At 36.3% G+C, this 21292-nt stretch overlaps 1 protein-coding gene across 7 annotated transcripts in view; it reads right to left on the reverse strand.

Moving 5' to 3' along the window:
- trps1 (trichorhinophalangeal syndrome I) overlaps window positions 1-21292 on the reverse strand; it is a 213976-nt gene that overhangs the window by 104695 nt on the left and 87989 nt on the right. For 2 of the 7 annotated variants that reach the window (XM_058754439.1, XM_058754437.1), the window contains one exon: window positions 2175-2476. In XM_058754439.1, coding sequence (XP_058610422.1) covers window positions 2175-2187 — 13 coding nt within the window. In that variant the 5' untranslated portion in view covers window positions 2188-2476. Of the gene's footprint in view, window positions 1-2174; window positions 2477-2894; window positions 5337-6497; window positions 6570-6732; window positions 6755-7180; window positions 7235-7317; window positions 7605-21292 lie in introns of those variants that run through there. The other 5 variants (XM_058754436.1, XM_058754441.1, XM_058754442.1 and 2 more) reach the window with 5 other exon arrangements.

The raw sequence follows: 21292 nt of genomic DNA on the forward strand, positions 1-21292 counted from the left end.
CACGCAGGCACCTACTGGAGAACTATGCAGACCACTCAAAATTTCCCCACCATAACTCAACCAAATTATACAAAGCAAGGTACAAGTAATAAGCATATGCTTTAACTCACGGCATAAATCCATGTTTATACCCAAAAACGGGCATGCGAGTCAAAGAGATGTTCCAGTGCATAATAGCTGAACCTATAAGGATATGAGCATAAGTAAGGCCTATACTGTAGGTTAGATGCAATTAAAAGTGTGCTGAGATCAAAATGTCCTCATTTCGAAAATATAAGCTACTTAAGTGCAAACACACCACATTCTGCTTAATGCGTAATATCAGTAAATCATAGTGAAGAATCATCGGCTGGACTAAATAACAGCCATGAATTAGCATTTATGGGTTTAGTCTGGGTCGCACGCATTGGTTTTAAAGCAAATACACACATTTTTAAAGCAAATTAAAATTAAATTAGGTGGGCATTTCTAAATACGGGGTTTTATAAAACTGCAACCATGTCATGGAAACGCATCAAGTCACGTTTGTAAGGAGAAGACTAAATTAACACAAAATCTAAGTAAATATTAATATAAGAGCATCCCAATAGATTTTTCATGATTCAAATTAATAAAAAGTGAAAACAGAAGGAAAAAAAATATTTAAAAAAATGCAAAAGTCTATAAATTAATAAATTAAAATTGAATATTAAAAAATATTTACTAAAGACATCAAAATTCGATCTGTATTAGAAAAAAAAATGTAAAAGATGAACAAACGCATTACAACCCAGTAAGCCCCATCAGGGGCCCCTGGACCCCCGTATTAGCACTCAGGGATCTCAGGTGACCCTTGACCTACAAGCCTGTGTCGGAGTTCTGGGTGAAGGATCCATGGGGTTAATCTCGCCATTCAGAATCACCCTCACCGCTACGCATACAACACCAACCAAAAAAAAAATAAAAATCCAAGCACAAGCACATTTTAACCATCCCAGTGTGGTGTGCGTTCACACACACAAGCAGGTTTTCCCCTGAAATCCAGACTGGAGAAGATGGCATATGTTTAACATTACACAAATCTGCTGAAACGGCAGGGCACACGAGAGAAACCTCCACTGTGGCAACATTCACGAAGGCAGGATCCCCTAATCACTGGCCGTTACAGGTCGTTTATTATACATTTCGGCACAGGAGAAAACAGTCCACTACGACACTCTCAGATTACCTCATTTAAGAACGACTACTGCTCGCAACCCAGACCGCAAAGAATGCAGCCACTCTCAGAAGTTCAGATTATTGCATTTCTACCCTTCATTAGCTTGAGACTTAAAATCATGTGCGGTACAGAGCAAGCAGGCAAACCGCTTTTAAAATTAAAATCTCAGCCGAAAAGCAGTGTTAATGGTATTTCCCAATAACACTTAATGCACTTATAATGATTTATGATGGATCTAAATAAATGAGCATTGTAACAACTTTTAAAACACAAAAACCAACTAATGCAAAAACATTTCAAACATCTCAAAAAAAAAAAAACTAGCAGTGTTTTTGGGTGACATAATCGACCACCATTTATAAGACTAAACTACAAAAACAGACTTCATTTTATCTATGTGCTACAACGCATATTTTTTTATGAGCGATGCAGAAATATCTCCTGAGAGGAAGTCTGTAGAGTCCAGCTTTTCACAAACACAGTGGCAGAGAAGAATACCAGACCACAGTATCACCTGGTCCACAAATGTACAGCTCAAAGAAAGCCCCCACAGACTAAAAAAATACTGCTTGTGTGGCCTATCTTATTACCCTGGAGAAAACCCACAGATAGTCAAAAAAAAGTCAGGGAAAAGAAAGTCAGTAAATTCTACTGTTCCACGTAATAAACGCCAAAGCAGGGGATGATGGCCTTACAGAAGATCAAAGCACTTTAACAGCTTGAGCTATCTAGTGGTCTAGATTACTTCCCCGAACTACAGGAAGACTGGGTTAAAAGTTACCATAAATAAAGTTTTAAAGCTACATCACCCTAACACAACACCATCAAAAACCTGACGACAAGAATCACGTCCTTCTCTGTTAATCCTACTTATTAGTTTAGAAGACATGCAACATGAATTGCATTGAAAACCACAACGCCACACGCTGCCAGAAATCCCTGCGTTGTTGTAACACACAATCGCAAGTATACATACCTCTGTTAAGCATTGGGTTATAGCATTATCACACTCAAATCCAACAGGGAGGCAGATATCAAAGCTGGCAGAGTATCCAAAGACCCTTCCCTGAGGAGCCCTCCGAGGTATCCTTTATTCCACATCCATTCTGGCCTGGGAATCATTCCATTTTTTTCCCCACAGTGTTCAAAAAGTTTACTCGCTCTACGTGCGTTGCTTGTGAAATGCGCCGTCCCGTACTTCCTTTTCTCAGAAGACCTCACAGGTGCAGATGATCCTGGGTGCAAGGGGTGACCACACCATGCCGTTCTTCTCGATCACTGTAACGAAAGAAAAACGCACATGTTTAGCAAGAAGGAAGTGCTTGGTGTAAACAGTACTTTTTGAGTCATTATTAAGAGGGAAAGTCAAAATCACCACACATTAACACTCACAGAATAAAATTGCACAAACTAACTTTAAGGAATAAAAAAAAACAACGAACAATAAAATTTAAAAAAAGCATCATCTACAAAAAAGACTTGGAATCTTGGAAAAAGCTCAACATGGACACCGCAATGCACGCAAAGAGAGCTAAGAGAAATCCTCTGTCATGTACTCAGGCAGTCTGACAGCAGGTTTCATGAATGGGAGCTCTGACAGTACAGGCCCTCTGGCTGACCAAATTGGAAACAGGAAAACAAACATTCTCAAGGAAAACTCCCCCCTCCACCACCGTAACCCCTCCCCCCCACAAACCTTTTCTTTCGACTCATTCTGTCCAACCTGTGTCAGGTTAGCAATAGTCAACCGCACCAGCCTCCAGACCACACAGATGGAGAACGTGCAGCCACCGTGAGATGGAGAGGAAAAAAAGACGAAAAAAGCAAAGCGAAAACCTGTTTGCGAGGTAAAAGAACACACACCGCGATAGAAAGGAAAAGAGAGAAAGAAAAAGAAGGCTAAACTGACTCATCAACGTTCCAGAGGGGCCGGCGGACAGGAGGATCGGCGGACGCACTAAACTCAGCTCGTCGGAATGGGGAGGAGAGGAAGTGGGCATTGCTGAAAGATCTAAACTGAAAACTTTCAGAAAGTTTCTGATATGAAGCCGAGCACGGAGGCTTGCGGCGGAATAAAGCTAGGCTAACAAGACGAGTGTTTTTAATCAAACAAGTACTTACTGATACTCTAATTTTAGTACAAAAGTTCAGGAAAGTCAGTTCATATGAAAAGCTAACCCAATGGGAACCACTAGCTTTGAAAAACCACACGTAGCCAAAATGTCAACACATCCGACCAATAAAAGGTTTATCGTCACACATCACTTTAACTTGCATATTCACTACAAATGTCAGTTATTTTTATATTCTCAGTAAAAAAGTAAGTTTTTGTCAATGAGTAAGATTGAAGATTTAGGGGAACTTCGATTTCTATTTCTTCGTTTGCAGTGCAACCTACCACTCTACTGGGAATACGAGAGTTTTCAGTCAGCAAACTTTACCAGATGTACGCTAACCACTAAAATATTACACGCCACATAATTAGCCTAACAAGTGATGTCAAACAGCTCTGACAGCGTCAGAGACCCAAACCGTCTCTTATCTGGAGGAGTTGTTAAACACACTTGAGCTGCATTTGTGACATGTAAAAATTTGCCATCAAAATATAATATTAAAAAAATACATGGAGAAGCTAAAACTATACTTTCATAACAGGATAAATGAGGTTGCTATGACACCACAGGTCAAAGGTCCTTGTGTTTCATTCCCACACAGGGTGTGAGAAAAAAAGGGGAAGAGAACGAGATTTCTTCTAACAAAAGAAACACTTACATTTAAAGCACTTAATCTGGATGACAAAAACTTTCTCAATGTTACACTCATATAGCACCCCAAGTGACTTCACTCACACAAAATGCACATTTCTAGTTATTTCTCTTCAAATCCATTCATATTGCATGAAAGTTTAGTGAGAAAATCCATGACGATGGCAAGTCTTTATAATATATCTGCTATAACTCACCATAACAAGTCTATAGCACACATCCAGAGCCATTTAGTGACTTCAAAACACAGCTAAAAACAGGATGAAAAGCATATGACGAGACAAGGGACGACCTCTGTGAACTGCGGCTCTTTTATTCTTGAAAATCCGGAGGAAAAAAAGACTAGCTATTCATACGCAGGCTAAATCAAACATGTTATAAAAGCTTTTAAGGCTACCAATTATTAGGAGCTGTCTCTGTGTAAACCTTGGCATTTCATCAGGCGGATACAAAAAAAAATTTCTCAATTTTCCTGTCTCCCATGTTTGGAGATTTCTAACCACGAAAAATAAAACAAAAAGGAATTTCTATAAAGTCATTGATGCGTCATTTCAAAACACAAGCAGTGATGGTACTTTGCAGACTTGCCTGTCGCTCGTATAGGGAGTGGAAAAAATACTATGCCGTTATGTAAAACATAATTTTTTAGAAAGAAAAAGAAGAGATAGAGAAGTTTAAGAAGTTTCAACGACCTAAAAAAACGTATTCAGTCTATCAAAAATTAATAATTTTTAAACTTATATTTAAGTACTATGTCCTTTGCAACATGAACATCGATTGTATTTACTTTTGAGCAACAAATGAATACAAATATACACAAAAATAATCATCTGGTCTGAGTAGATTTTCTAACAAACAAGAAAAGTAAAAAAATACAATATTTTAAAGTCATCAACTAGTTACAATATGTTCTTTGCAAGCAAACACCTGGATTTAATATGGTAGCGCGATCCATTCTCTTTCACCGTCATTAAAAAAAAATCCCCTACAATTTATTTTCTCTACAGGCTTCTTATTCAACGGCACCAACGCCACATGAATCTGCCGCAGGGACACAAGTGGCAAATCACAGTGCGGCAAGAAGTTAGCCCAAAAAGAAGTTGTGCAAACTCAGAAGCCACGGAGAACAAATGGAAGACCCCCACTGCTGCTTTCTCCCTCCACCAAGGCCCAAATTCATTTGTCAGCCGTAAAGTTCCTGACTATACAGCGCTGATCTATTGCCTCTCTCCAAAGAGCTCACAGATGTGGAGTCATTTACATTTCAAATACACCTCAAGCTTTTCAATCACTTCAAACGCGTCTTATCAGACATCTCATGTGGATCTTATTCTTCTGTGTAGACTGAGAACTGAATCTAGTAAACCGCTGAACGGTTAGCAAGAACGAATTCACATATTTGTGTGAGTGTTTACGATGCACGAGGAATTAAATAATATTCCAAGCAGATGGAGATTTTTTCTTCTGATCTCAAGGTTGTTATACACGCATGAAATAGCTCATTGTCATTTTACATGACAATAAAGTGGGGAAAAGTTCTTTAAGTCTTCACAGAATAAAAATAGTCATGTAACTGCAAAAAGAGTTAAGATAAAGCAATTGTAACTGGAAAAGCCTGATGATGACAGAGATGAGGTTCCCTGTTGACTGTATCTGAAACTATGTTTACAGTTGTGAGTTTCTCTGTTTCTCTAAATGATGAGCCGCATTTGCCTGCACAGGCTTTGTCATTAAGAAACTTTTACCGACAAACTATTTCAGAAAGAAAAAGAGAGCATATCATTTCCAGACTGCCCGAGTGTGGCAACTTTCACAGTTTACAGGAAACAGCGCAACTCATCTACTGGAACCAACATGGGATTTTGTATCATAACAATCAGATACAGGTTACGCTTCAGTACAGCACATTTAAGTGAAGTGTGGGTGATTTTATCAGTTTGAAGATAAATACTTGTTTCCACCCACTTGAAAGTTCTAATGATATTCTAATGTGAAAGTGATTGTAAAACCAAATTAACTGGAAACATTACCACAGTTGCAGAACTGAGGAACCTTACAAAATCTCAAAATCCAAACAATGTTACAAAATGCATAGGATATGAACACATGTATAAACATAACTTGTTATTAGAACTATAACACTGGAAGTGTGTTCCTGTCCTCTGTACAAAAGTTTCTATCGATGAATACAATCAGCAAGAAAAGATAAGGGGAAAACGACTACTGTACACGCCAAGAAAAAATTTACAATTTCTATACACATGCCTTCATTTTAGAAGCTTAACACAGAGTTATTTAAATTCCTTGAACTTTTGTAGAAAAGTTTTTTTGGAAAGTGATAAGCTCCATCACGCCACTTTGGTCACGCCACAAGAAACTTTGTGAACTACAGCCCCCCCAAACACACCTAAGTGCGAAAGTTGTCCACACAGTTGCTAAAACAAATAAAAAGTTTCCCCATTAGTTATATATTCACAAAAACACACATCCAAATGAGAAAATAGTATTCGTATAGTTAGTCAGGAGCTCGTTACCGCTATTCATAAACTTTTCCTCAGAAACTTGCTGCACGTCTCCATCGCCTCGAAGAACGCAAAGAAACAGAAAGACATATTTTCGCTACCTGCCTTCGAATAAAACCGCAAAATAGCGACAAAAGCCCCGTTAAGATCCGTAGACAGTCATGTAAACAACCTGCGCCTCTTTGTATGTGGAAAATGAAGTGTAACGTTCAGTGCGTTGCCATGCCTACGCGTTTTCTTATCTTACATCAGTTACGGAAAGTTTTCGAAGTTTGTGTGGAAAGCGCCATTCAGCTTGAAGCATCATTTACGCAAAAACAGTAGCCTACACACTAATGAAACTTTCTACAACTTGAGCTATGCACCGTTTAGCTACTTTAGCGCGCAGTGCAACCGGTTTACACATAAACAATGCAAATAAAAGACGCCTCGCGCCTTAAATGTACAAGAGAAAAAAACGATATTACTACATTCGGGATATTATCTTGCGCAAAACGCATTGCAACACAGAACGAAATAGCTGAAAAGAAATGGGAAGGAAAAAGTAATCCAAAAACCTCTTCGTGTGTTTTCTCTCAACTACTGGGAGCTAACAAGTCGCCAATTTCAAATTGCAATTTAGCCACAAAACCCCAAATGGCACGCCGAAATCCGAAGAGCCGTGCTCTTATTTTCATTGCAAAGTAGCACTCAACTGATTCATCACCAAATCCCTTCGCCCTTCTCAACATTACATAACATTCTCCCCCTAAAAGCCATCAGGAACTACAGCTAAAATTCACATCGTTCTTCTGCCGTGATCGCAATGCTCATTGATTCGCTTTCTCCTTACCTGTTGATTAAATTGCAATAGTCTTTGCAGTCTGAAAGATGGTGGAGCTTTGGCGTGAGCCATGAAGCGTCTTTGTGTTGTTTGTTTGTTGATCTCGGGGAATGATTTCTTTTTTATGGGGATGTAAGATTGCGAATTGCTCCTGTACACGTGAAATCTTGGGAGACTGTGTTTAATAGTAAAAACGCCTGAGTCTGGGATGGAAAAAAGGAGGTTGGTTTTTGCAGTGATCTCAGTTCTTTATCAGAAATGTTATCGCTTGTCAGGACCTCAGACTCCAAGCATTACGTCAGTTTCAAGACACCAACACTATTAATATCAAGAAGCCCTTGCGGAGGAAAGCGCCACCCTAGAGCGCGCTCTCTTAAAGGGACAGTGACCACTAAAACAGCTCCAGCACCACTCTGCAACTTCGCCATAGACTGCTGAAGAAAGCTACTCAGATAAGTCATCTAAACTAGAATCGGTTCTCAACCGATGGTTCGCACTTCCGTTCCGAGCAGAGAAAAAAACAACAACAATGCGAAATCCAATGTAAAGATTATTTAATCATTTTTAGGGGGGGAACCTTATGATATTATAATATATATTTGTCTCATGTAACACAAATGTCTTCTTGCGGTCACCACAGTTTTGTGATATCTATCTATCTATCTATCTATCTATCTATCTATCTATCTATCTATCTATCTATCTATCTATCTATCTGTCTATCTGTCTGTCTATCTGTCTGTCTGTCTGTCTGTCTGTCTGTCTAGGCTTAAGATATTAAAATAAATAAGCTTATCAATATTTAAAGGTAGAATAAAACTGCTCTTCAGGGCACAGTTTTGGTTATGAAAAGAAAGTGATAACCGCATTCTGTTGGGCTTAAATTAGGAGTCACAACCAAATTTTGAGTGAGTTGACATGCTGTAGTTGTCTCAAATGGGCTATTATTAGTATTTTTTGTTTGTTTTCTTTCTTTTTCTTAGTGCTCTCCATCTTTCTCAGGGTATTAAAATAGGGGTATGACACAAAACCCTGGGCAAACATTTAGCCAGATATATGTTTTTTACAGATATTGTGGGGTAAGAACATATTAATAAATTTCACTCTTTGATTTTAGGGACATATTTGTTTATTCAAAACTTTCTCAGTGCTCAGCAATGTAGAACTGAAACCAAATAAGTGAAATGAAACACTCTGTCATTCCGTGAACATTTACTGACAGGTGGTAATTTCTGTGTGGAATAATTAGCAGAACACAGTAGTAGATGTTTTTGACAACTAGTATGAGTGTAGCTCACATGAAACACTTTTGGGAAGTTGACATGTCCTGTGGTGTGCTTCATCTTAAATTACTGTAAATAGCATTTCATGATTATTCTTGTATAATTATCATATATGCAGCATTTATGATCTTATAGACTAAATGGAAAATTTGTACACCATAATTTAGCATGATATTAAACAAATGACAAACTTTTCATTATACATTCATATAAATTTTAACCTAAAAATCTTGATTTAAAGTCCGCCCTTGTAGAATGTGTATCATACTGTCATTATAAAAATAAAAATAAAAATCTAGTCATATAATGTTTTTATTTTTGTAAGCAAATGAATGTTATATGCTATATAGGTGTATGTATAGTGTTATAATAATACAGCATCATATTTATGCATCATATTTACAATGTTATCATGGATTTGGGGTCCAGGTGCTTTACTTGTACTTGAAGCATCCAACCCTTAAGTTTTAAATGTTCTGTTCTCATCCATGACAAACCATAAACCATAAGTCCAAAGGTCCATAATTACTAGTCCTGTCCACAATAACAACTTCAAGATGAACCAACCACTTGTTGTCAAACACACACACACATACTAAAGAAAATACAAAATAAACTTGGCAGTAGTGTCTCCAAATGACTGCCTAGAGCATTACTGTCTGTAATGCATTTTATTTTCTATCTATAAAAATAAAACAAACTAAATTCATTTACACCAATTTATCACTAATATTGTGCTAGCTGTTTAAAATATTAACAGCAGAAGATTAATACATATACTTTCAAGGTAAATGTGTACAACAATAAACTTTCAATTGCTAAGTAATACATGAACATTTGGGAAAGCTTTCTCAGCTTTAGAGAGTAATTATTTATTTTGGAAAATTCAGCATAATTTATTAATTTAAGAAAATATTTTTCAGATACAAAAATTTTACCACATAACCTATATACTTTCCACGTTTAAACGAATGGAAAAGGTTGTTAAAAATGTATTATGTTTATGTTTTCCCTTTTTGTTTTGTTTTCCTTTCTCTGAATTTTTCTTATACAAATAACATAAGCTGTCAACAAAAATAAACATTTACAATATTGGTTTCCTGGGGATTAACATGATTTGAAAATAGGATTGCATGAAAAGAGCATAAGAACTGTTTTCCAAGAATACGCATATTATGTTTTTCTTTTTTCCGATGAAGCTAGTAATGGTGGGCCAATTACATGTAGAGAAAAATTCACTCAGACATGTTCCACCCACTGATTCAAAATATATAATATACATAAACGCATGCAAAAAAAAAAAAAATGTAATCATAAATTATATTGCATGTTTCCATGAACTTATTTGAGAAGTACCAAAGCGGCATACTCTATTCAGACTGTAAAAAAAAAAAAAAAAAAAACATATTTTGGGGTTTTCACATGCATTCTCTGCCATCGCGCCACCATCATGAGGTATACTGATGAAACTTTTTTAGAGATGAAACCTGAGAAGTGAAGTCAACGTTGTTTATTTCACATAGAGATATCATGCCATGAGGTGGACGTCACTGAAATATTTTTAGTCCTGGTGGTTACATTCTGCTAGACATATTACATACTGCCGAAGTTGGCGCCAATGCTGTCCCCTATCTGAGCTTGATACTGTTTCAGTATAGCCTTTCCTCTGTCCATGCTAACAGCCAGACTCATCATGTGTCATATTTAGAACACCTCATGCGTAGGAGACAGCCCTTCATTGCGCTATTGAACACCTCCTGCAGTACGAGCGTTACAATAAAACACACTGCTACAATATCTGTATTCATCCGTATTCACGGTGACGGCATGTGTTTAACAGTAGGCACAGCTGTAGGCAATGCACTGACTTGCATATTACATTTAAATCACTAATCTGAGAAAAGCTAAGGAATAACTTATTTTTAGTGTTTGGGTTTGGTTAGTGGTCCGACTTTTTTTCCCCCAAAGCACCATATATTATTGACGTAGAGGCTTGAATATCCACTTCTGTAGCATTTTTATGTGCATTTTAATTGTCTTCCCTAATTATTTTAGTATGTTATAGTATAATGTAGCATTTTATTAAAATACACTCCTGTTAAAGAAAGAGAAAGGAGGGAAAAAGTTGCTCACTCAAGTATCCATTCTTTACTTTTTAAGAGTTAACTATAAATAATAACATATTAGTGCATATTTCATTTTAGGGCTGCCTTTTATATATATATATACATATATATATATATATATATATATATATATATATATATATATATATATATATAATTTTTAACATGACAACTTTTAAGTCAAACTGCTTTTTCATTAAAAATTGATTCCTCACATGTAGAGTGAACAGAGACTAATGGATTTGAACGAAAACATCTGAAGAACAAAAACTGAATTTTTGATTACGAGAAAAATAATTTTTTGCAATGTCTTGTACCATCACAATCCCTAAAGACATCTCCTGTGAGCAGCACAATTGCATATGTGGCACAAATGTGATTCATAAATGGGCAGTTTTCAATTTTACCATTCGGTTCAACCATGCAGCGTAAATGGAATTTGCAGAGTGTAACTTCTGAATAAAAGGGAAATTTGAACTGGAAGAACGGCTCAAGGTGATTCTTCTACATTACTTTTGCACTCCAAGGAGCAAAATAAGTGATACATGGAGGGCCAGAATAAAAACAATTTTATACTTGAGTAAAACATTTTTCAGATACATTTCCGCATGAATAATTATATTATTTTTTCCTCTCCTCCAAAAAAACAAAAATAGAAGATGGAAGCAAAACCCTTTCACATGCAGCATCAAATGAATAAGACCTGGCATTTGTGTTGAAAATTGAGTCTCTAGAATATATTTTTTTTTGTTCTTAAAATATTGGAAAGGCTGTTGTGATTAAAATGAGCCTAGCAGAGAGGAGTAAGCAATGGAGATAGAGAAGAAGAGCCAGCACTGACACAAAACTAGACACAGTACAAGAAGTGTATAACAAGAAAAAAAAGACAAGATAAGAGACGGTTTCTATATATCAGTGTTCACTGTGTCATCACTAATTAGACGATTAGCTAAAAATGTAGATAGTTCAGAGGTGAGAACATTTCCACAAATAAAATGAAGCCTGAGACAGAAGTGCTAATGCAAAGGACGATGTGTGCATTTTTTTATAAACAATTATGACATTTTTACTGAAAGATGATATTTCTGCACATATAGAGCTCATTAATTTCAGTTGGGTAACAAACTGTGTATATGTGTGTGTTTGATTTTCAAATTATTTCTAGAATTAGTTTATTACTTGCTGTTTTAGTACTAAGCCATAATGAGAATTTCTTGCATGGATGTTTCTGTTTGGCATGCACAAATTTGGTCAAACATTATTAGTATTCTAATAAAATAATGAATTCAAGATCATGCTGGGAAGAGCCTCTGCTTATTGCTTGACCTGAAAAATTATATTTTCATACTAGCTTTGGCATTAGCTTTATCAGTAAAGGAACTGTTCGTCTAAAAAATGAAAATTCTGTCCTCATTCAATCTCATGTTGTTCCAAACCTGTATGACTTTATTCCACAGAACACAAAAAAAGAAATTCTGACTGTGCTGGCTGATCTTTCCCGTTCAATTACAATGAAAGTGGTCAAAACAACTCATGCAACATATTCCAAGCATGTACCGGATCAATGAGTCAGTATGTTAAAACCGGATCAGTCTGATTCATGAACGAATCACCAAAGAGAGATTTTGTTTTTCACACAAGGTTATGGTTTATTAAAATCACATTTTGCATGGAAAATAGTTTTTTTTAAACTCCTTTTTATAGTTTCTCCTCCCTCTGTTCCACACGACATGAGGTTGAATTATTACCTAAGGAGGCCTTTCTCTCCACTGCTTATGGTCTTCAATTAAGTGCCTTCCATATTACTAACAGGTCTATGGGCCTCACTCCAGTAGTTTCTCTCTCAAAGACTTCCTAATGTAAACCTACGTGACTCTAACCAACTTATTGTGCCTTGAAGTGCTCTTTTTCTCTCCTTTTTCTTTTTTCTTTCTTTCTCTGTTTCTTTCACTCACAGAAGTTCATACCCATCCAGTAGATGTTACCTTCATTACACACACACAGAGGCAATAACAGAGGATACTAATGGATTTCGCAGCACTTTAAGTGATGAAAAGTGGCTGTGCAGTGAATGTTCATTCCATCTTGGGAGAAGATGAGCAAGACTTCAAAAGAAAGTAGTAGAATAAATATTCCGAGAGGTTCAGATCTGTAACTGATTGAGCGCTATGGAATACCTCTTGGGTTATCATCACCAATTCGTGCAGATGAAGGGTTTAATCACCATCTTCTTTTTGATTAGCTAGCAGGTACAGCGTTTCTCTAATGTTATTGAGCGATCTATACAGCCGCCCGGTGATAGATGCTGACAGAGCTTCTTATCTACTGGAATCTGTGACAGTCTGTATCTCAGGAACACAGCGTGTGCACTCACATGAAAGTACAAAGCTTGTCACACAATTTCACGCAATCGTGATTATTCAAAATCTGACTCAATCATATATATTGCCTATATATATCTTGAAAATACATCAGGAGATAACAGGATAAGGAAAAGTAGATTGAAAATAAAGAGAGTGAGATTGCTCCACAATTCTGAACAAATATTGAACATAAAATGCTGTCAAATATATATTTATGAAACCGCAGGTGATATTTCTTCCTGTAGCTCAAACGGTACAGCATGGCACTGACAACACAAAAGTCATGTTTGATTCTCAGGAAAAGCAAGAAGTGATAAAATATCTTAAATGTGGCGTAAGTTGCTTTGGATAAAAGCAGCTGCCAAATGCATAAATGTAAATTTCTCTCCTGAAGTAGCCTACATTTCTCAGGAGGAATTGCATATATAGTTAATTAAGTTATGAAATATTTAATAACCTACAGCCCTACAAATGTTGTTTCTCAGAAAACATTATTTAAAATAAATTAGAAAACAAGAAGTAAGCTCAAATTTCTTTTAAATATTTTGTGGCTAGCCATAGACATAGCCATAGCCATATTTCTGGAATGTACATCATTAGAGTTCAATTATTTCAACTTATTCAGATTGAGTTCTGCCTAATATATATATATATATATATATAGTGGTGTGAAAAAGTGTTGGCCCCCTTCCTGATTTTTTTTTTTTTTTTTGCATGTTTGTCACACTTTAATGTTTCAGATCATCAAACAAATTTAAATATTCCAAAAAATAGCAAAAAAAAAGATAGTGATAGTTTTCCATGATAGTGTTTCTATGATATTCACAGAAAGATGTCAAATTTGTTGTCACTCCCTCAGACGGTTAGAGTTAGAAGCACTAGAAACAGCAGCGTTAACTAGTTTTCTGAAATTTAAGGTAATATAACACAAAGCATATAAAGTTGTAAATTCACATTAAAACATTTTTTTAAAAAGGAAAATATTTTAAAAAGTGTGATGTTTAATAACTGTGGAAACGCGTCATCTCAGTCCATCATATTTGAAACTGTTTCGATCCCAACGTTCTTGAAAATAGAAAATTTTGTGTTTCACAGAAGATAGAAAGTAATAAAGGTTTCGAAATGTGAGTGGGTAAATAATGACAAAATCTTCATTTTTTTAGTTAACTTATCCCTTTGACTGGTCATCAAACCAGACTGTACCCAGGCTCAGACCGGCTATTCTGGTTTAATAAGATTGAATAAGCTGTTCAAAGAAAACAAAATGGCTCCAGGTGAACTCTTTCAAACAAACCCCTCTGTTTTTAGTATCACAGGTCATTATTTCTGTGCCCTGCTCAGCTTTTACCTCGTTGGTTTCCTAAACACCCCCCTCATCCCTGTTCAGCAATAACTTCTCATTTGTAGCCTGTAGGAAGTAGACCTGCTGCTTTAGTGGCAGATCTGTTTGTAGGAGAAAGAAAGAAGGAAAACATGAGGAAAAGGTGAGCATGTGTCCGCATTTGCAGCAGTTTCTTTCTCCTGCATGCCAGTGAAAGCAGGAACTGGTTAAGCTGCAGGTGACTCATCATTTCCCACCATGCTAATGATACAGGACTGCTGATATGAACATCCAGCCAGACACATTTATCATCCATGCCGCACCTTCCCTTTAATCATTCGTATGTAAAAAGGCAACGATAAATTACATGTTCATGTAACAGCAACAGATCAAATAAAACACATTAGCCAGGAATTTGTTCAAGTGAATTAATCTTGTTCTCTCTTTAACTATTACTGATTTGCTTTCATATATATATATATATATATATATACACATGACCCACAGCGCACTGTATGGAATAAAATTAAAACCAATGAACAAAGAGAGTGAGTCACCAAAAAGAAAGTGATTCAGTCAAGGACAGCACTGGTCGATTAGTTTCTGGCATTGCACCAATAACAATAAAGAAGTGATTTGCTGCATTTAGTATATGACTGCAATAACAACACGTGTATCAAGGCATTTCAAAAACCTGCACTATGCATATATCGGGTTTACTGCAGAAAGACCAGAAAAAGGCCAGTGACAATAATGACTCGACTATACTGATTTGCAGTAAAGGATGAGAGATGACAGTGCAACTGAGAGTCTGAGTCACACTTCCTGTTATTGTGGTGGTGGTCTCATATTAAAGAGATAGTTCACCCAAAAATGAGACTTAAGTCATTATTTATGTTTATTCAAAACCTGTGTGACTGTATTTTTCCTTAGACACAAACAGAGAACCCGAACCTGTGCATGTCTAAACAATGATCCAATCCCCCCAACACATACTACTGGTGTTTCGCTCCTGACTGAATCAGTGTTTGAACAAATCAGTTGACTGATTCCTATAATGGCTCACTCATTAAAAACAGTCACTTTTCGCCACTGGTGTAACTATAGCTGTGTCCCAATTTAAAGACTGCATCCTTCGGAGGACGGATCCTTCGAAGGATGCGGCCAACGTGGTCTTCGAAGGCCACTCCGAGCCTGAGTCCCAATGTGCATACTATCCATCCTAAATTCTATGTGATATTAGTAAATTTCAATACTATTTAGGGCAGATAGGGTGGATAGTATGCACATTGGGACACAGGGCGAGTCTAGCCTTCGCAGAATTTTCTGATTGCACCAGCAGGTGTTCCTCATCGCCACTCCTGTCGCGTAGCAACGGTGCGAGAAGAGAGATGCCATGGATGTTATTTGTTAATGAAAATGAAAATAACTTTGGAGACTGAATTGTTAGTTTTTGACTTTTAATTACCGAATTACAATTTACATGTAAGTATTGGGTTTCGACTTACTTGAATATTGCAATGACATGAAAAAATACAAAATATAAAGCGGTTTAAGGTTGACTTTATCTTACCAAAATGTGATTTTATGTTGTATATTTTATTATTGATTATTACGTACATAAATGGACCATGGTGAACATATTTAAACAGGTTTTCAACCCCGTTTAGTTTTATGCAGCTGAATATAAAAAGTCCACTTACAAACATGACTGCCACTCATCAACGACAGCTGTCACAGTTGCTAGGCAACAAGTCCTCCGTAGGCTGGACCGGTCTGAGTCCTCGGAAGCAGCCTTCGTTATCGGACGCAGTTGTAATCAGCAACTGTTTTTAATATTATATCAATAAACTTTGATCCTTCCATTTGCAAAATAAAGTGGTGGAGTGTAACAAAATAAATTCCTTGTATTCACATAGCCAGGCCAAATGGGTGCCCTAAGCAGAATTGTATTGTTGTGCCCCCTCTGTCAAATATTATGTAAGTAAAAAAAAATTTTTTTTTTAATTTAAAAAGCATATAGGGATCAAAATAGAACTTTAATAAAATATAAAAGTAAATAAATAAATGTGTAATTAAATTACATTATTTACCATTTACAATTGTAGCTCTAGACAGTTACCTTCATAGCCTACAGATCAGTGATTTTTTTTTTTTTTCCCCTCACAGTACAGCAACACTACAAAAGTCAAGTCAAGTCAAGTCACCTTTATTTATATAGCGCTTTTACAATACAGATTGTCAAAGCACTTAACAGTATCAAATTGGAGGATAGAGTGTCAGTAATGTATAATAAGATTAAACACTCAATTTTCAGTTAAAGGCATTTCATGTCAAAAGCATTGTCTTTTACAATATGACACACTGTTGTACACTGTACTGCCCAACAGTAGCCCATATATAGAATTTAAATGTAACAACCTCTGAACAACAAATTCAGAAGTAAAATGCAACATACACGAGACCATCATATATAAAGTTTTTGTCTGTAGAATACATACCTTTACTTTTACTCTTCATACCTTAAGTACACTACAATAAAGATAATACTTTTAGTTAAGGCTTTAAATGCATACAGTTTTTCCTCGATGCACTATTAGTTACTGAAAGTACTTTACTAAAATATTTCTTCCACCAATTAATTTGTCATTGTACTACACAATTAGTCCTTTCCTCGAATCAGACCAGACCCCTGTAATGCAGGATAAACCTAAACATCCCAGTGCTGGACAGTGGAAATATGCACTCAAACACTCTGAAGACAATCCCAGATGATGTCCCACTGGCAGAGGCTGCACCAGGCTCTCTATTGTGGCAGCTCATTCAGGTCCAGCAGCTGCACCAGGGTCTCCCTGCTTAGCTGAATGAAAGTGTACATAGGCCAACATTTTTTTTCCCCAATCTGTTTTATGTACTGTTCATTTATTTTTATGTTGTTTTTCTGATGTTGAATTTAAGTTATTTTGTAATTAGTTTGTAAAAAAAAAAAAAAAAAGTACTTTTAAGTACAGACCAATTTATTGCTTTTTTGCTTTGCAAAAATAAACAATTCCAGAACTTGTCTTTTATTTTTAAGTTTCAACTTATAATACAAAAATAAAACAATGCACAGAAATTACTCTAGGCTAACTTAAATCACAAAAGTAATGCACAAAACAGCTTCATTCATTATATTTTTACGTTTCCAAGCAGCCCCATTTTCTCCAGAACTGTCCTAAAAGAAGAGAAAAAGGAAAGATTTGTGAAAACTATTAAGACAGGGCTGCAATCTTAAGGTTAGAAAATATGAAACAGACATGCATACAAAATAGGCTACTCAAGAAATCATGTTTCTGGATCATCAAGTTTGCCTAAAACATTTGTGGACTTATCTAGCATGGCACTACTACTTACTTTAATTAATAAATAAATAAATAACAATTGAAAGACTTATCTAATTATTAAGTAGCCTTACCTACTTATTGTCTTATTGTTGTGGACTGTTTTTGTTCCCAGTAAAGGAATGATCATATTCAGCCCTCAATTTAATAAATACAAGAACTTATGCCTCAGACCACCTAACAAAGGAATCTGTGCAGTGGTATTGTTACTTTAAGTTTACATTTTTGAATACCTGACTTTTAACATTTGTTTCGCTAGTTATTTGAGTAAATTTAAACACAATACTTACATTTATAAGTGTATTCGTCGGCCGCTACAGAACCATCACCCGCTATTTTGTTTGAATAAAAAGTCCCTCTTCACCGGCGCGCTGTGAATTCTGGGATAGGGTAGGCTGCGAGGATGCATTTGATGTCGCTTTCGAATTGCGCCAGCGTTTGTCGCGCCGCGGTGACGCAATTGGCCTTCAAATGAGGCCTTTGTAGGACGCGTGCTGCGTCCCAATGTGCCTACTTATACTACGCCCTTAAAGTGTGTACTCTTTTGGTGAAGAAAATGTACACACTTTTGAGTGTGTAGTAGAAGAGTAGGCAAGCTTTGGAACATACTATCACGAAACACAACTGCGACTTTAACGGACCGCTCTGTCGCATCTGTTGCGCGCACCCTGTCACTGTAAACTGACCTGTCAATCATCTTGTCACAGTTAACATCCTCCACATTTCATTTCATTTAACTTCCTACTGTATAAGAAGTAGCTCGTTGATCTGCCAGTCGCGGGTCTTTCATGCGCATATGCTCATATTTTCTGCATAATGATGCATTTAAAAGTAACGACTAAATGGATGTTTATAAAAATTCACATTGCTGTTGCAGATGAAATATAACACGGATAACAATAAATAAATATATATATTTTTTTACCAGGTTAAATGTTGATTAATCACCTTTTAATAACCCTAACCCTAATTATTAATAACTCGAACCCCTTTTTGCAAACCTAACCCTTAAAGACATTATTAGTATTCTGAATTTAGTCTTTCTTGCTCCATTTATTTTTTTAATTATATTGTTTATTCTTATTCCTCTCTATCTGCATTACTGTAAAAGAACGATACAAACAGTAAAAGGTCCCTGCTCGACCAATCAAATTCGAGGACCAGAGTTGTGTTTGTGATTATAGTATTTATGATATACACGTTTTCTACTACTTTTGAAGGTCTGTCAATGGAAAAATATACATATATGTATTTTTGTAGGAGACCAGATGGTGTAGTTACGGCATCTACCAGCAGGGGCTAACAGGTCCATGCTAAGTAGCTAAACCTTGACCCCTTATAGTGACACACTTGCAGAGCGAGGCAGCATGAGAATCCTGATCAGTGGCGGAGGCACACGTCTGTGCTAATGTACAAAATATGCTCTTAGCCGTCTGCTGCACACGATGAAGCTGAGAAGGGAATTGGAGGGGCGTCTTAAGTAGCTGCCAGGCCAGCGATGCAAGACCCTTTCCAACAGTAACCGAGTTAGAGAGGTGATCTGGGACAACTGATATGCCCTCTGATAATTCTCAGCATTACAAGCCATTTTTTCCTCCAATTGCTCTCTATCAGTGAAAAGAGAGGAGACTTTTATGTTAAATAAAGATGGAAAGGGAGAGCCAAGATCCATTTGAGATGACACAGTTTTAAAGCTAAAGTGTGTGATTTTCTTCTGTTAAAATACTTACAGGGGTTATGCGCAACACACTTCCGTATTCTGCTAACCAGGTCTTGTTGCTTCCGGTTTACGCGTTTTGCAAATGCCCCGTTAAATATGAAGCTGTTTTACTCAAGATGCCTTCAAAGTAGACACTAAAGATAATCATTACCAATGTCCATCACATATGTGGATTGATGTATAAAAGTTTTTTATTTTCATTCTTTTCAGTAACATTTATATATAAAAGTCGAATAAAACGTCAACAATAAAAACAACTAGCTGATTTAACTGATTACCTTAAAAGACCATTGATATCGCCATTATTTAATACTGCTATTAATACGTTCTCCGACAAGCGGAATCGATGAGACCTGTTTTCCGGGTTTGGTCAGGTGACGTTCGACATATACCCAATTTCCACTTAATATGCAGAGACATCAATAAGTAGTCTAAGTCATTTATAGATTGATTTCTCCAAAAATGGTAAAAATGCTGTTTCTGTGTGCTTTAGCATTGCTCTGCTCAACAAATTGGATGAGTTTGAGTTTAGGGCAGGACTAGTTCTTGTCCAACCATTAGCAAACAGTGAGCATCTGGGAAACCAATTTGATAACAGTCATTATTTAAAATGTATTTATATATTTCATATGATTTATGTATTTACATATTAAATTAATATTAAATTATATTTATTAATTTATGGAACTGCCATTAGAAAATTTGTTTAATCTAAACATTTCTAAACCCTCGTCTTAAGAATAAAAAACCTTTATTATCACCGTTAAATAATGAAAACTGTATTTTTTATTACCTATAATTTATAATATTGCCATATAAATAATTTCTAATCTAATTTCTAATCCACAATGTACACAGTCTACTCTAACAGTGTGTTTGTGGAATAAATCTGTCGCTTTGTTTACACAGCTGCGTCCCAAATCTTTTTTATTTTTTATTTATCCAATTGCAATCTGATTATTTTTGTCATCTAAACATCAAAAAACACCCATGAACACTGATTTTCACAATTCAATCCCAGCCACATTCATGGACAGTTTGAAATCCAATTCTAATCAGATTCCCGGAGATGCATTTCATACAAGCCATTCAGAATTCAAGTGTTTTATTGTCACTCTGTATGTGAAACATATTTTATGTCATACACTTTGCACAATAATTATGAAAGCACACACTCCAAAGCAGCAAAAACCCTCCTCCCCGTTCCACATTCGATCATGATGTAAACAGGACAAATTTCCTGCTCGCTGCACCCAATTGCTGTGGAAGTCACTTGGGAGCATGTTGGTGCAATATGTATATTTGTCATAAAATGAGTTCTCTGCCCTCAAACACACAGATATGATTTCCTCACTAGCCAGTAACATTGTGGACAAACATCAGGTTTGAAAACCAGAAAAATAATCAGCCCTGTTCCACAGCCCGTGGGACAAAATCAACTTTGAGGGACGTGTCAGAAACTTTTCTGCAACAATAACATTTACCACATCTGCTGTTTCCTGTCACCTGCAGATATTTCCCCTTGCTTTTCATTCTGGAGGAAGGAAGGATTTTACCTCTCGGCCTGAGCAGACAAAGGCTATTGCACATATATTTCACACAGATTTGTCTGCAGAAACATCCTCTAACCTCCATTTTTTTTGTGCGTCATTGGCCAGATTATTTCTCCTTCTCATTTAATTTGATAGAAAGTATCAGCTGCTGATGTTCTGAAGTGATTTACTTGTTACTCTTAACCCCAATCTACTTTTTATGTCACCTGTTATTGGCTGAAGCCCACCGCCCAGGTGA

This window comes from Onychostoma macrolepis, chromosome 19 (genome assembly GCF_012432095.1).
Source record: "Onychostoma macrolepis isolate SWU-2019 chromosome 19, ASM1243209v1, whole genome shotgun sequence".
NCBI classification, from domain to species: domain Eukaryota; kingdom Metazoa; phylum Chordata; class Actinopteri; order Cypriniformes; family Cyprinidae; genus Onychostoma; species Onychostoma macrolepis.